Source organism: Stegodyphus dumicola, chromosome 4 (genome assembly GCF_044657685.1).
Source record: "Stegodyphus dumicola isolate Sdum_Otavi_A_Nest chromosome 4, ASM4465768v1".
Lineage (NCBI taxonomy): Eukaryota > Metazoa > Arthropoda > Arachnida > Araneae > Eresidae > Stegodyphus > Stegodyphus dumicola.
The window spans coordinates 36,174,162-36,192,527 of record NC_140771.1 but is presented as its reverse complement, the minus strand read 5'-3'; the positions used below and the strand labels follow the sequence as shown (position 1 = coordinate 36,192,527).

Sequence of the window (18,366 nt, the reverse complement as noted above, 5' to 3'; positions counted from 1 at the left end):
AAAAGTCATCCTCCAGTATGCAGACGTAAGGCATTCGGCATTCTCTAGAAAATCCCCTATCAAACAAGTTTAAACCTCACTCAGCTTCTCCGATAGGCACATAAATTGTGATGTATATGTCAAGGAACAATCATACCGCAATAGTTAGTTCTTTCACAGAAGATGCTCAACAGTCATCACTCGGTGAGCAATTAGTCAGACCTAAGTGCCTAATCGTGAGCACGATAACTGAGAATAGGTATGTGCGGGTAGTTAATTTAACCCTTATTATGGTAATGGTGACGGAAGGGCACTTGAATATGCTTCTCCGAATAAGCTGAAAACATTCTGATTACCATTTCGGCCGTCACAATCCCAATTATTCGAATCATAGGTTTTGTATCTAATTTATTTCAGTTTTTTTCCCTTCCAGGTTGAGAGTAATTAGTAATTGTAATTATTTTAAATAATATCTAAATACTAAATATTTTGGCATCGATTTTGCAGCTTTCAATCATACGAAGCAAGTTCATCGCAGATAAAAGTCTTCAGCTACTAAAGTCTTTGCATTCTTAGATGTCATTCAAACAGATCAGTTAGATTTAAAATTGGGTTGAAAAAGGCGGGGAGGAAACCTGAATTTGGCATAGATTTTGAACAAAATGCAATCGATATCGAATGTGATCAGAACCTACAGGTCACTTTTAATCAGAAACAGATATTTTTTTTTTCAAGATACACAATAAAATTCTATCAAAAAACCTGCACTAAATCAAGTTTATTTTTTGCCTTATTTAAAATTTAGCATTGGAGTGCATCTTTTCCAGTTTAAGATCGGTTAGAGTTCAAAATCTCCAATAAAATCAATCAATTAACAAATATCCCAAATCAGCAATAAACATGTATGTAACTAAATTATACTTTTTCATTAGAACATATATCTTTTTGTCATTAAACAATGCTTGCCATCTGGGGTTCGGTGAAAGGTCACTATTAAATTCGCAAAAAATACAGTTATGCGAAGGATACTAACTACACTGAGTAGATTATGCAACAGTTAATCTATCATAAAAACGCTCTAGAAACGACGTCTTGGCATGGGCTTTGTGGAAGATGGCTATGGGATCCGCCAGAGATACTGCGATGAGAGGAGTGGCATCCACGGTGGTTGATTCATTATTGATATCGAATTCAGCAAGCCATCGTTCTAAAGATATATTTCTGAACTTGGGTTCCACGAAAGTTCAGTAGAAAATCCTCGATGATTACCCATTGAGGATTTTCTACTGAGGATTTATTAACTTTTTGAGTTCGGAATTTTTAGATCATGTTCAGCTGTCAGGGAGCAATTAAATAAGTAACGTTTGGGGTTACCCTATTTCTCCACATGTACACTGATCTGACGTAAAAAAGTTACTTTCATAAAAGTACGTTGGAAAGGGACCTTTCCACGATATTAACCACGTTATTTCTCTTGTTACTGAACTGGGTCCAGTGCATACTTTTAGGAACAGTTAATAGATCCTTCTCCCTGGTTCGGCGTTGTCCCACCAGTTCTGCTATTCAGCATTAGATTCGTTAGTTATGAGTTTCTTGAGGTGAGAGCCAGGCATGGGACTGATAAGTTTTGCTCATTTTTACCCCTACGATGTCAGCCTCTCATCATCTTTTCTCCCTGCATTTTTTCAATTAGGAGACAAAGAAGTGTTGTTTTTATGATGTTGAAGTTCCTTCTGTAAGCTCTCGGATTAATTTTGATCTGTGGTGCCGGTTTACTATGGCGTGCATCGCTGTCTATGAAGATATGTGATGCTTTTAGAGAGTTCCTGATTTTGTATTTTTTTGCTTGCAGGAACGCTATTGATTCCGCCTGGAATATGCTAATTTGCTGATCTAAGTGGAACATTTTCACAGTTGTCGAGTTCAAGTCTAGGCAGATTTCTTTTACCTTCTAGATCAACGGTCGTCAACCCTTAGAACTTCATGGACCACTACATATATAATTTTATATTTGGCGGACCACTAATATGAATTAAAATAAAGGCAAATACATTTATACACTAATAATAAGCAAACTACATACATTTCGTTCACATTGAAAAATTGCATGAAAAGTACAAAAATCTTAACTTCTTGTACAGAAAGCATCACATTTCCGTATCACTGAAGAGGAACTTCACGAAAAGCAAGAACAAATTGGCAAACGCAAAGCAATATCAATAAACTGATAGTGCTATGCCACCAATTTTTAATTATTATAAACATAATAATCATCGCTTACTCAGCAATGGCACCATCGATCACCAGTTAGACAAAACAAAAACGGAAACTTCTAGCGATGCAATTATAAACAAGAATGCGGATGAACCATCTGCATTCTTGTTTATAATTCCATCAAGTTTCAGCCAAAAAATCCATCACTGATACGGAGAAAAACTGTGTTATTAACGACTGTTCGTAATTCAAAAGGAAAGAGAATTCCAGTTTGCGCTAATATTATAACAGCAGCATATCCATGGATGCCAACACTCACTTTCAATTGTCGCTAGATACACCTGCAAAAGTAGTTAAAAAACGCTAAATTCAGAAGGAATTTCGCTAAAAGCAGTAGCTAAAATTAAAAAAAAAAGTACAATCTATATTCCATAATAGGTTTTGTTACTCGTCATTTTTTAAACTGAATCTTCATAAAAATATAAATAATGTCCCAATTTTTCTGCGGACCAGCAAAAAGTTATTATGGACCATCGGTTGGCGACCGCTGTTCTAGATGGTCTACAAAGTTAAGCTTTTTATGAGTGATAACGCCGTGGTGTTTTAGGGAGGTAACTATTTTTGTTTTGTTTACTGCGATTTCGAATCTTGTAAGTCTTGTTATCTTTTGTGAGGGTTTGTGGATAATTAGGGCTCGGAAGTTTTTTTGAGAAATTATTAGTTTCAGCTGTTTACAAACAGAGTTGAAAATTTCTGGAGTATTGTTTACATTTCTTTGTACCTCGTCTCTGAAGCTACCACTCATGACAAAAGCCGCATCGAAAGCGATATATTTAGAGCGTTGGGGAGATTTGTGCTTTATGATTTTGTTAAACACCAGATTCCAAAAGTCTACGCTTAGACATGAGCCCTGCGAATAATCCCTGATTTGTACTTTTTCAGTAGTGCGGTTATTAGTTATAATTACGTTGCATTTGTTGCTGAAGTAATCTTGAAATATTTCGTAGATGTTATCTGAATAGGTGGACTTTCAGTGTCCCTAGAATCTCCGGCCACCAGAGGGAATTGAATGCCTTTCGAAGATCTAGGCACAACAGAGCTGACCTGATTCTGCACTTTACTTCTCTTAAATTCCAACTGAATGAGTCAATTTCACGATACTAATTCTTTTCTTTCACTCCATTATAGAAAATGGTACGTTTTGCAATGGTACCCTTCAAGAGAAGTGTAAGTAAAGAAGGTAAGATATAAACGACTAAGGCTAAGCCCGCAATGGCTACCTGTTTAAGTAAAGGGATATCTTCGTGGAAGCCTTTCTAAGAGAAATTGGCGCTTATTCACGTTACGCATGAGGAAATCCATGAGAAGATCCATACAGCCAGTTCTTTTGCATGAATTTTAATCCAGCTGGAACTACCAGTGCTCAATGACCTTATCCGCTAGGCCGCTGATGGCCGTCTGAATACAGAAGCGACAATTATTAGTTAAACTCTGCCAAATAATATTTGATATAAAAACAATGGCAGCATCGACAAAGAAAAACATTAAAATAAAATAGATCGGAGTTAAATACACTATTTTCGAATACTTCCAGTTTCTTACACAACTTCGACTGTCGCTTCGTACGGTATAGTAATTAGCAAAAGATGACTGTACATGCTTTTGGGCGTACTTAAAACCTGTCGATCCTCAAATCCTCTCTACAGATGGCTGAGAGGTAAAGAGCGATATAATCATTCACCGTTTCTATACCCTAACTCTTCAAAATTTATTACGGCAAATAGCGCTTGTATGCTTTGTCTAAATTGGAAAGTGCAAGGGATCCAAGTTTGAAGAAACACTTGCATACATTATGTTATCAGCCGATAGATGGCATTGTAGAAAAGCCGTTGATAGGGGGCGCACGATATCAATCGAGAAACGGGAAGCGAGGGAATGTGATTAAGGTTAAGCATGTTCCATAATGATATGTATATATGTATATATTTACTGTAATAATAAAGCATTTATAAAATGCAAGAATTATCTCGATTGAATGAAAGTGAAAGCCCAACTTACCCCTAGCCGTCCTGAGATTAATAACGGAGATTTAAAGCTAACAATTAAAATTAAGGGTTTTAGATTAAATGGATGTAATTAAAAAATACTGAAACGCAATCACAAAACCACTTTAAGTGGAATTTCTGAAATACAAGCAATAAACAAGAGTTTTTAACATCTTTTTCACTCTAATCTTTCGTTGGAATAATAAAACATCCAACAAATTAATTACCTAAAGCAGGCATCAAAGCTCAAAACACACAAGTTGCTAATTTATTTAATCACAGACCGTTGATTTTTTTTAATGCGGAGTAAGGTAAGAATTTAAAAACAAATACTTTTAAAACACTTATGTGAATAATAAATAATAAACTTCCACCTCATTAATCAACTAGCTAAAGCAGCAATCAAAGCTCGAATTACATCCTGCGTACTAAGTATGCAATTTAGTTATTAGACCAAAGGCTGTCTTTTTTATATGCAGACTATAAGCTAGGAATTTAAAAACAAACGCAATTCTCATACATTTCCCATTTATAATGATTTCTTTTGAATAACTTCGGAAACCATTACTTAATTTAAACAATTTTCAAATTACCAAGTTTTTTGCAGCAATCTTGTCTATAAGAGATTAATGCTCTTCATAAATTTAAAAATTACACATACCTTTGACAGTGTAAATTTAGATTTCTTATTTAGATGCCTACATGTTTATGAGTGATATAAAATTGCAGGTGAACTTTGTAAATTAATTATTTAGTATATTGCTCTCATTTAACTATATGATATAAACGATTTTCTTAAATGTATGTTTTTCTTTTCTCTCTCTCTCTTTTTTTTTTTTTTTTTTTCAAGTCTCAATCACACTTTTTGAATCATGAAATATTGTTTAAACATTAAATTAAAAAACGTTAATCGAATTTTGAAGAAAATCCATTCATCACATTGCATAATCACCCCAAAACAGTCTGTGTACAAAATTCGAAGTCAATAGTTTATCATGGAGTAGGTTAAAATTGATGGCAAACTTTTCACAATGCGACAAACATCATGAGTGAACTAAATGAAACTTTATGAAAAGAATTAAGTATGTAATTTGCAACAACTTGCGAAGGAATGGCTGCAATAGGAAGAGATAATCCATTCAAAAATGAATAAATAAAATACAGTAAAACATATAAATAAATATGCAATTTAACCCTCAGTCCTCCGAAAAAAATGTTCAGAGAGACTAAGGAAAGGAAACTGAAGAAAAAAAATCTGATGTGTACGCCACATGACTTCCTTGTACGGAATATTAAATTATACGCATTTTTTCTTGCATTTCATTTAAACTTATTGGATTGAATTAAGTCTTCTTCGCCGACAGTGCATAAACCACAATAGAATAAATGCATTCTTTAAAATTCACTCTAGTATGTGTTTACCATAGCGACACTCTGGCGCTAGATTTACTTAACAGTATTATATTTCGTTCATAACTCATAACGCACAAAATTTATATCATTTAAAGAATAGAATTATCTAATCGTTGCCACATGTTCTATTCAAATACTATAATAAAGCTAGAATGATGTATAAAAGAAATTAAGCAAACAAAACAAAAAAGAAACAGTTTTTCACAGACGATTGAGTATTTCTCATTCGATTAATTCAGTTCTCACTTCGCGAGAAGGCAAAAATACATAAAAACTCAAAATAAATTTTAATATAGATATTTCAGAAAGGATTAAGCATGATTTAATTGGCAATAATAAACGAATGAGTTATCTTTGTTGTTGCGAAGCTAAGTTTCTCTAGATTGGCAACAAATCCACTAGTCTCCTGTTTCAAATGTAAACATCAATGGCTGCAATAAAAAAAAGGCTTAGCGGCACTTAGACAACTTCAAAATTGTTGATAATTCTAAAAATACTGCAGACAGATTTACTAAAGGTATAAAGACCTTAACCGGAAGATAAGAACAACATAATACAATCATTTTTAAAGCAAAAAATGTACAATTTACAAACATATAAGAGTAAAGAAACTGAGATCACTGAGCCGGGTAACAGAGTGGATATATATATAAATATATTTATATACGTTTGGTACCTCGATTGTAACCAAAATACGAGGTGCACATCTACATGTTATAGCAGTCCTATATACAAAATTTCAACGTTCTTGAGGCTACTCGTTTTTGAGTTATGCGAGATACGTACGTACGTACGTACATACGTTCGTACAGACGCCACGAAAAATTCTCTTCAGAATTAATTTTAAAGCAGTTTAATAATTTTTTTAGAGGAAACAAGTCTTTTATTCTGTCCTTACGTACAGATATCACGCAAAAACATCCTTAAATTGCATTCGATAGCGGTCAAAATGAATATTTTTGTTGAAATATGCTGCTTGAAATTTTCGCGATTACAATACTTCTTTTTTACTTCGTGCAAGGAAGTAAAAATTAATATCTCGTATAAACATTTACATCATCACAAAAAAAAAAAAAAAAAAGACCAAATGAATTTAAAATGGCGAAAACGTGACATTTAAATCGAAACTAAAGCAATAAAATTTTTTATAATATTTAATTTCGTAGTAGTAGAGAATATAAAAATAATAAACCACGTTAAGATAAATGGGTACACATTTGATTAAATAGGATGAGTTATAAAGAATTATATGGCTCAGTAAATCGGTTTAACGGAGAAGACATTGAGATGGAAACTTAAGTAAAATCATTCGTTATATTCGTTTGTTCGCTATAAGCTCTAATCCAAGGCGAAATTTAGTAAGATATTTTCCTTCTTTTCTCCTACAGTAAAACTTTTCTTTAATTTTCATTCATGAATCAATTAAAAAAGATTTTTCTATTAGTTTTATTTTAATGAATCTTCAGTATGATAATTGTATTAAAAATTCATACCTTTTAATATATATTGTTTTTATTGCTAGTATTCTGCCTTTCCTCTTCGTTATCTTATAACGTCTCGTATTCTTAGTTAGCATAATCTAACTAAACGTTAACAGACTATGTAAGAAATTATCCTTAAGTACGACAAAGTCCAGAAAAAGGGTGTAAAGAAACCTTTATTAAATTGAAGTTATTCACAAATGTTACCGACTAGTGCTCGCAAACGTCAACACTTTTGGTAAGACACTCAAGGTTACAAGTAGCTTAAAATAGATTAGAATTAAGTTAACCTAAAGGCTTTTCACAAATTACCTAACTCGCAGCCAGGCTCTGACTCGCAGAAGTCGGCGTAAACAAGCTCAATGGGAAAAGCGCTCAGCGTTACAGGGATCTAATCACGAGGAAATCAAAGATAACAACGTGGTCTTAAGGCATGCAGAACACACAAAACTCACCTTGCAAAATCGTCTCTTAAATACTAACTTCTTTCTACCTCATTTGAATACACTCATTTACATTTTGGCAAAAAAATATGGGATTGAAAGCAAGAGTAATAGGAAAGTTTGCTTCAAAATAAAATTCAGTGCTAAGTAACTTAAATAAATCCCCACATTCTGTAATCAAGTAAGATATTATCCCCTAGTAAATTATGGTTGGTTATTAAGTGTTATGCAGCTGCTATTATAAAAAGAATAGTGAATATACTCCTAAAATCACAAAGCACTTAGCATTACACTTAGCACGGAATTCCATCTCCCCAAACATGTAGCGGCCATATATTCTCCTCTGAATTTTTTAAACTGACATACCTTTGAAAGTAACGAATTTTAACTATTTATATTTTTATAAAAACCAATCGGGAAATAAGCTAATTTCATATCATATTGATGCCGAAAATAAAAGATAACTTCGGAGATTAGGTAAGGTTATTGTGATACGGAAAGCATAAAAGTGCTTTTTGCCTAAGGAGAGGGATGCCTTCTAAAATAACATAAGGAATGCCTTAAAAATAATGGGTAGCCATTTGAAACTATATTTAAGGTAACTCAAATTAACTTCTTTGAATGATTCTGAGAGAAATGTCTTTTGTATTTATGTTAAATACATGAGAAAAATTACAAACATACCCATAAAATAAGTTCGGTCCAACACTCAGAATACGACGTGATGCAAAACTCTGCAGGTATTATTTAAAAATTCTGTTTTTCATTGAATTTATAATGTACAGGAGCACAATTAATGCAGAATTACATGGATTTATCGGAAGATTAGAAAAATTTAACGGATGATATTTTTTAATGTATTTTTGTCTATCAGACATGGCGAACCTCGAAGTCCAGAATATAGGCTCTACTTTCTGAACAACCCACGTCAAAACTTAGAAAGCTCGTTACGGAATGCGATTATTACTTAACCGTCGCATAACGCAAGTATTGACTTAAATGATAATTCTGCAAGAATGGTGTATCATCCATCTTACATGGCGTCTCTTTTAATTTTAACTTAAAGCGAAAATAGAGTAATGAACTCTCACTCCAGAGTTTGTCTTGTAATCCATCTAACGTCACTGGCAATACAAAGCGAAGTTAGATGATGATGGACATGTACCAATAATTCACATACAAATGTTGTTTCGGTTGTCCATAGGCAGTATCATCTTCAGGCAATGTTTAAGAACGATGGTGAGACTTATATCAGGTACCTTGAAAATTTTCATCGATAAAGTGCGATAGAAAGGCATAATTGCGAATAAAAATCGTGCTTAATAAAACAATTTAAAAACAAATTGATAATTGGGGTTATTCTATGAAAATCCGGAGCATATTAGTAAATTTAACAGGTGGTTGGTTGGTTTATTAATTAAGTCAAAATATTCTAAATTATGTATCTAATGTGAAATATTTTCGGCAAGAAATGTATCTTACTTACGTCATAAATAAGAGAGAAACGAACATTTAGTTTGGTCCGCAAGTAGTAAGTGTAAACAAAGATGGACCCTTTCGACATTGCACAGTAACTTTCAGCTTTAGATACTGCTGGATGATGGGCTTACCCATTCGATCATTTTTAGCAAGCTGAAACAGTTTGCGAAAGAGAGATTTCTATTTTTGGATGTTATTTCACATACATTTATCTCTTTTAAAACTTTTTAGACTTTATTTTTAATCTTTAAAATTTAAATTAACAAAACAGAATTCAGTAAATTTTAAAGGTGCATCATTTCTACAGTACAAAATACATTTGCTTGCAAGATAAGACACAACAATATAGGAAATAACGAAATAATGTTTTTTCCCCGCTGCCATTTAAGAAAACATCAAAAATGCAAAGTTAAACTTTTTCTAGTTAGAAGCTTCTTATTTAGAAATTCATTGCTTTCTTTATATGTTTGCTAAACAATGAGTTTCAGTATAAATGCTAGGATTCTATCTATACATGCATTTATTTCGCTTTTGAGTTACCATTATAAATGCTCAATTTAGCCATTAAAACTGTAAGTGGAAAAATAAGATGGGTGTGGGAAAAATAAATATGGTACAGTTTTTAGCATAATTTGCGAGAAAAGGCAGAGTTATGTAAATGTTAGTTCGACTTAAAAATTACAGCTTTATCAGTTTAATGCAGCACATAATGAAAATTATGTTATTTCTCGGCAATAGGGTAAAAGGAAAACATCACAACTGCTTCAATTATGATGATTGAAAAATGACAAGTACTTCAGAAAGAATGTAAAAGAGCAGTTTTAAACGTTTCTATTTAATCCTCTAGGAATTTTGGAAAACTGCAAGTATTTATTTATAAAAGATATTACAATCTGGAAGCGAAAAATACTATTCACTAGTTAGAAAGCAATATTTTATAAAGTAACATTTCTTCAATTCAATTAAGTGTTTTGATATTAAAGAACGAGAAAGTAAAAAAAAAAAAAAAAAGAGAGAGAGAGAGAAAATGAAGTGATATATATATATATTTTTCATTTCTGAGTAGTATTTGGAGAATTTTTTAAATTGGATAAAAATTTGAGTTACTGTTTACGATGAAGAAATTCTAAGCCTAATTTATACAGCAGATATCTAGGCTAATGGAATTTTACTTAGCGACAAAGAACTTTTATTTATGAAAACCATGGCCACATGGCGAATGAAAAATAACAGTAACTTTCCCAAATTTTCGTTTAATTTTAAAAGTGGAAACCACTGCGGTGTTCTGAATTTAAGAAATTTAAAACACTAAGAGAAAATTATACTTTAAATGTCATATAAGAAAAGGAACAAAAAGTAACATTAGTTAATTTTTAAAATAATAAAATATTAAAATTATTTTAAAATGGGTAAATTTTCCCAGCAATGAAATTTAAGGGAAAATAAAAACAAAATTAGTACTTGGTTAAGGTTTTGTAGATTCAGGTTAAAAAAGCAAAACAGAATTCTTAGTTAAAATTCGAATTTTTATTCGGAGAATATAAAATGCTCCAATGAAAATTCCTTTTTACCGGATCTGGTGTCTCGAATAATAATATTGCAGAAAGATATATTTTAGACGTAATTAAGCTGTTGTATGTCTGTACAAATATACTAAAAATGTTTTCTTATTAACCCAAGAAGAAGCATTTAATTTATTTCATTGATGTTTTCTTAATCCTCATAACAGAGAAACTATATATATTAAGGCAGAATTGCAATACATCTGATTTATTACTCCAAAGGGGCGTTAGACCCAGAGGGCTATTAATCTCGAAACGGTATTTTGCGCCCTTTCACCTTTTGCATTGGTTCACTTTTCAAACTGTTGCCATCAGCTATGTATTATATTATCATGTATTATATTTACCATGTATTATATTTAAAGAAACTATGTTTCTCGCATTGTGAAAAAACAATGGTACATAGAGCCATCCAATTTTGAATAACGTAGTCCTCCAACCGAACATGGGCACTTGGAAGCTTGAATTTTGAATTTCGAATTTGTTTTATTATCTATTTCAAACTTTAACGAATTTTTGATTAACAAACTCAACGATTTCAAAGCGAGCAATGGCAACACTACGGAAAGAAACATTTTTATCTCCAAGCGCGAGAGACTGTGTATCGGAAATTAAGAATTTCCGATACAAGATATCGGATTCGATCTTAAGATATGCTCATTTTTAAATTATTATGCGATATTGCTATTGAATTAAATTTTATGGTTTAAGTGTAAAGAACATGATATGTAATAAATAAAGGTAACACACAAAACGTTAAAAAAACACCTCTTTGGAGGTAATTTAAAATCTGGAACCTTTCAGATTTTCTTTTCTTTTTTTCTTGATTTTATTTATATATGTGATTCTTTTTTTACATATTCGTAAAATATGAAAAGAAAGAAATCTCCCTAAGACAGCCTAGCGATTCCAGTAACTTCTGATCTTGTGTGGAAGTGGTAACTTTAAAAAGGATATATTTAATGTCGATATTTATTTACAGTCTAAGAATTATTGGTCGCTTTCACACGTGTGTAGGAGAAGTGGGCAGTATAGGAAGATTCATAGTATTTTTAAACAAACACAGAGTCTTTTACAATTGCTCATAAATTTAGCCCCTTGCTCTCGTGAAAAAAAACTTCAGAACTGCTCAAATTTGATGCGTAGTAACAGTTCTGAAACAGAAAGTTTAGCAGTTCCTCGATTTTGCAATATTTACTTATATATTTATTTGTCTGTAAAAATGATCCAAGAAGTTCCTTTTAACACCAAATGAGATATTTGGTCCTAAGTCAAGTGTAAAAGATATGTTTTCATTTCATGGTAAAGCGATAATAAATGCTTTCAGATCGCAAATAATCAGAATATCAGAAAAAGCAAAGTTTTTTTCCAAACAAATTTTAAAATGGTTTTCGTTTCATCGAGTGCGTTTCTGTTTCGAAAGATTGTTTAATTTTTACCGATTGTATAAAGGACATTTAGAAAGCGAAATTTTAACTTAGGATTTGTCAATAATTTATCTAATAATTGAATGTATTTGAAAGAACAAGATAAACGCAAAAGGAGATGTGTATTTAAATTCTTCAAAACATTAAGTTCTCCCAGATATTAAAAAAAATTAACTAACAATCTTGCTATTAAAGAGTTATTCATTCAAGGAATGCCAATGCCTTATGAATACCAAAAATTGTAAAGATATTATCATAAAACCAGCTGTGGCAAAACGCGGATCATAAATGAATGTACAATTCAAAAGTTGTAATACTTTACATTTATATAAATAATGATTTCCGAATTCAGTTGCTTAAAAATTCGTTAGAATTTACTTCCTATGTTTTATTTATTACTTTGAAAAATGAAATGCTATGATTTTTCATAATATGAAATATTGTGATACTCATTTTTATAATTTACCGTAAGCAACAAAAACCGAATGATGACTTTGTGCAATACACAGATAAATGCACAAATAGGGGAAAGAAAAAATGTTTTTCGAAGCAACTCTGAAAATAATACATTATGAATAAGAGTAAAGTACATTTAGTAACATTTCAAATGTATTTATTTAGATAATTTTAAAAAAGGTTTATTTATACGATGGAAATCTATTTTCGGTATCAGATTAAAAGTTTAGAGCAGAGTCAATATATGACTAAACCTGTTTACAAGACCTTAACACGATACCTACCGATCTCAATCATTTGATTAAAGCGTTCACTTTAACGTTTAGTCCCTTTAATAAACTAGTAACACTACTATAGTTCACTTACAGTTCTATAAAGTACATATATATCAATTTTACTTTCTTAACGTACATAAGTAATTTATTACATTCGAAGAAGCATGCTGTAATTAAGTGCAAAACCTTACCCATGAGTAATTGAATCTTGTATTCAAAATAATTCATAACTTTAATTGAATAGTAAATTAAATTTATTCCAAGAAAACTCAAAATAAATAAATAATTTATTTCAAGAGATTTTAAGAAGACTTACTGCAATTTACAGCAAGAAAAATTTGCAAATTTTGGTAGTCACATTCGTAACACACGTACTTTTATCAGCTTTCGGTTTGCGGATTAGAATACTTTTCCCTTTCTTGTTTACGACACTTGAGTTAGGGGATTTGATTTCAGAAATGTTGCTTTTCTTTTACGAACTTTAAACACTTAATTTTTATAACATTCTCCTCTCAACCCTCCCTAGAATCGAAAATCCATTGTCGCCAGAACTGCGAATCGGCAAACCTCTTGTTTCGAGAGAAACGCATTTAAAGGCCCGTTATTTCCAAAGGCTGAATTTACATTTACTTCCGCTTTCTTTCAAGATAATTAAGATATCAGAAGCAACTTAGAATCTTATATCTTGAAATTTAAGAGTAAATAAAACAGAAGGAAACAAGAGAATGATGCACATGCGCAAAGACTAGCCGACAACGTAGCTAAAACCGACAGAGTATCATTTTTACTATTCTTATAGATAAACACGTGCTACTGTTGATTTTAACTGCTATTATGTACGAAGATATTGAGCTAAGGATTAATTATTCTGAGTCCTGAAAACTTAGTTCAGCACACGAACTGTTAATTAAAAATATATAAATTACAAGCTATAGTTTTGTGATACCATTCAAAATCAAAATAAAACATTTTTGAGCTTACCTTGCGGCCTGTATGGTAAAATCCTGGGTTGTCTTGCCATCACCCAGGGATATGCAGGATAGTCTCTGTTGACCAGATATGAAGCTAATGGGTACTGTCCATGGCAGTGGCCTAAAGACAATGCTGAACCATAGTGAGACATCACAGAAGGATAAGCAAGAGGCCCGCTTGCTTGAGGTTGCACAAGATCACCTCTATGAGTATAGTCCGAGGTTCTTGTTGGCAGAACCCTTGGGGGGCAGTAGTGACTGTAATTGGAATAAATGTCCTCACTAGAAGTCCTATAATAAGGAGGACTACTTGATGTTGGCATTTTATTATGAGTATGAGCTGGTGGCGGAGTGATGGTTGTCACTTCACCATCAGAACATCGATCATCATCTTCAGGAGAGGCAGAACCCTTGTTCCTGGTTGTTGCTTGAAGGCCAACAATAGACTCTATGGAAAAACCCAATTTGGGTTTACTAGAAGAGGTCGTTCTATGTGGAGGCAACATGGCTGCTGGAGCCACTGGCATCATGCTGGTCTTCAGATCACCTCTCATCGACAATGTTCCTTCTCTGTCTGGTTACCACAGCAAGTTCCCGAGAGTATAGCTCAGAACAGAAAACACTGAATTAAATTTATGGCTATTTTATATGCTTCACTTCGTAGTTTGTGTTTGAACAAGGATAACATATACAGAGAATTTCATGGAAGATTAATCCTTAGGGCGTCAAATTGGATTCTGTAAATTCAGGAGGAAAAAATATCATTTTCGTAATGGAAAGTAACACGTATGTCAAATAAACTTGCTGCTTCTACCGAATTTTGATAATGCTTCCACTGCTGAAGTTTCTACCACAGGAATTTCAAGGAATATTCTCAATTTTCCAAACGCGCTAAATTTTCATATGCCACCTAAATGTGCATGAAGATAAAACTCTGATATGTTTTTCCCTTAGAATTTGGATACTTTTATAAAATCTCAAATTTCCTTACATGTTCTTGGTTTAAAAAAAAGCGAAAGTTCTTCAAGTGGATAAAATTTCCTTTTCACGGCTTTTATTCACGAAGCATGAAAAATTAACTCAGAATGAAATTAGAAAATGCTGTTCTTTCTGTATCCTTCAACTTTAATAGCGCTGCAGCATATATGATGCTCCAACATAATTACATATATCAACTTGTATGCAGATGAAGGATTTCCAAGATGTTAAAACAATTTATAGCTAAGACTAGCTTGTTTTTTTTTTTTTTTTTTTTTTTTAGTCTCTAAAATATCTTCTAAATTTGTTACTTAAAATATAGCAACCAGTAATTTCGGCATTCATTATTTCAGTGCAGACATATTTTTTAAAAAATCCGAACTCACCGCCAGCGAGAAAAAAATCCTTGCGCACGAGTAGCAGCGCAGGTCCGCGTCTCTATGAGCCGGTGAAGTAACGGTAACCGCGGGAAGAAAAGTTCTGCCAAGTGCGTGAAATCTTCGACGCAGGCGCGATTGAAAGGCGAAAAGTTAACTGCTTTTCCCCAGGCGCGATTGGTAGATGAACCCAAGCTGCGAAAAGCAACAAGTGAAGAGAGTCAGCCGATGAATAATTCACTTGCCCATGGTTTCGAAAATGGATTGTGTGGCGCCATCTGTACGAAAGAAAGCAAACTGATTCAGAGCACTTTCGTAGAAGAATGACCTTAGGTGGTAATGATTGCTATGGTGAAAGGTAATAAGCGTTGCGGTCACCAGGTAGAACAGGATTTAGAGGAAGTAATTAACTCCGATGACTGTAATATAAATTGTGTAAGATATTACAGTAGTTTGTTCGTATAATTACTTTTGTAAACTTTCAGTATTTAGTTTCTTGTTCAGGAAGTGTTAAAAAAAGAGAGGAGCACCATAAAGCATTTTCTGAAATAATATAAAATTCCGTTTATTCTACGCTTTCGAAAAGTTTCCTTTTCTTTTGCAAAAATGATAATTTTTTCTAAAGTAATTTTAACTATAGAAACCAATGACTGAAGAGACGCACGCTATGTCAAGTCTGAAATAAAGTAAAAATCTTCCTAATTTTTAGAATTTATTTTATAAAAAAATGACTGTATCAATTTCGAGTCAAAATTACCTTTTTGCTTTTTGAAGAAAATAGGGACTTCGTCGCCCGATTTCCTTAAAATCAACAAATATTTCCGCAATGTCGATTTCCAATCTAAGACATATTTTTACTTAATTTTATGTATGATCTCTACTGAACTTAGTAAATCTCTAACTCTTAATATCGTGTTTTATCAAATAAATATAAAGATTATACTAACTTAAAGAATGAGATTTTAGTACAACTGAGTTAAATGGTCAATTAACTGTTAATATTATAATACAATTGCAAATAATTGTTAATATAAAAAAATAATTGTTAATATAGCATAGTTGTTTTCCTTGAGGTCCAGGTTCGATTTCCGGCGAAGGCATTGCATATTTTTCATATCTCCTGTTTAAAAATAATCCTAATATCTCTACACTATAAAACCCGAAAGCTTTCAGATTTTTTCTTTTTCTTTTTTTTATTCATTTATTAGTCCAAAGGAATGTTAGCTCAAAAGGGCTACTTGCCTCAAAACTGCATTTTGTGGCGTTTCACTATAAAAGGCGTATCATTTTTTAAATTCTTGCCGCCAAATATTATCGCCCTTTATTATATTTAAAGAAATTTAATGAAGAATTTTCATGAATGTATGTTTTTCACATTGTAAAAAAACAACGGTACCTAAAGCCATCAAATTTTGAATAACGTAGTCCTCAAACCAAACATGGGCACCTGGAAGTCCGAATTATGAATTTTGAACTTGTTTTATTATATTTTATATTATATTTTGTAAAACTTAAAAGACTTTTTGAATAAAATACTCAAAGATTTCAGAGCGAACAGTGGCGAGGAATAAGACACTTTTATCTCCAACGCGCCAGACTGTCTATCGGAAATTCTAAGGATATGCTGTTTGTAAATATTTTTAGCCTAAATGCTCACAAAACGTGTATGTGCGTGTAAATGGGAGGGGGTAAAGTTTCTTTGGGAGCAATATAAAATCTGAAATCTAAAGTCTTTTTTTTTTTTTTTTTAATTTTTTTTATTTGTTGGTTCATTTTTGGTTCATTAAGCAGCGTTTTCTTCGCACTTATGCTATATACAATTCAACACCAAAATCACAAACATTTCAAAAGAAACACATCGGCATATGTTTAGAAGCTATGTCATACACGCGAGGGTCACTCTGAAATTTTTCAGATACACATGAATTTTTAAAATTGTACTTACGAAATTTTAGGAGTGTTCAAAGTAGTCTCCTTTAGCATCAATGCACTTCTGTAGGGGAATTTTCCAAAGATTAATTTCCTCAAGCTATTTATTTCTGGGAATCGCAGAAAACAAACATTTATAGCATCATCAATCTCATTTTCGGTAGGAAAACGACGTCCACGTAAGTTCTTTTTAAGATTAAAAAGCGGTCCAAAGCCACATATAGCTGGATCGGATGAATAGGGGGGATATTCCATACCTTTGAAGTGTTTTATTCAAGAAACTCAACTGTCAATCTTGCTGAATGAGATGATGCATTGTCATGGTATGCTCCTGTAACATTCACTTCATGAAGAATTTCTAAAAGACAGTGGTGTAACAGTTAGCTGTGACTGTCATCTGTCCTTCCAGCTTGATGACTTTGACCAGTTCTGTACTTCTGAAGAAAAAGGCATGCATTACGTTTTTATATAGTTCCTTATTTTTCACCATTGGGGGCGTGGGATCACCTCGTAAGATTCCTATGTTTTAATCTACAGCTTAAGTTGAGGAGCCTTAAGAACAGGTAAGCGAAAAATCACTTTAGTTCAGTAGACAGAGAGCAGAAACTCGAGAAGGGTTAATTACCCTTTATTATTCCAAATAAAGATTAATAATCGACTCCAGCTTGGAGTTACAATAAAGCCTCCACTTGGGTTTGAACTCAATAATAATAATCAATAAAACTTAAATAAAAAGATATAGCTAAAGCTATCAAAATTCTAACATAGTTGGTCTCTTAACGCTAACTAACTGTGAAGCTATCAAGGGCCTAAAGTACGGCTGAGCGTAATAATAGCTTAAGAGAGAGAGAGAGTAGCCTAAAAAGGCAAACGCGCGCTAGTCAGAATCTCTGGCTCTCTGACGAAGTCAGTAGAACTTCGCAGTTGAATACTTCTTCTCCTCACTTGCATTCAACCGCAATTCTGAAAATACGTTCTGGCCGGAAGTTATAAGCTGGAATTCAGGAAGATAGGAAAATAACTTTTAACTAAAAATTAACTGTTAGAAAAATTAAGATAAATCTTACAATGTTCAAAGAAAAAATTTACTTTGTTTACTTGAAAGATTCATAATTTGCTTTCTTTACGTGTTGAAAGACTCATAATTTACCTTCTTTACGTGTTGAAACGTCAAAAAATGATATGTACATTCCATGACCAGTTACGATTTTAGAAATAATGCTGTGACCACCATCTTCAACTAATTTAAGGGTTTCTTTAGTGATTCTGGAACTCTTCTTTTTGGTGCTCAGTTAATTATGGGAATGATTATCATCGATTTTCATTTTCCGTATGAC

General features: G+C 32.5%; 1 protein-coding gene across 1 annotated transcript in view; it reads right to left on the bottom strand.

The window, feature by feature from the left end:
* The window catches only part of LOC118185590 (uncharacterized), a 65,147-nt gene extending 49,830 nt beyond the window's left edge, over positions 1 to 15,317 (bottom strand). Inside the window, exon 1 of the mRNA XM_035355476.2 lies at positions 13,756 to 15,317. Coding sequence (XP_035211367.1) covers positions 13,756 to 14,299 — 544 coding nt within the window. The 5' untranslated portion in view covers positions 14,300 to 15,317. The remainder of the gene's footprint in view (positions 1 to 13,755) is intronic.
* Between the last annotated feature and the right edge of the window lie 3,049 nt (positions 15,318 to 18,366).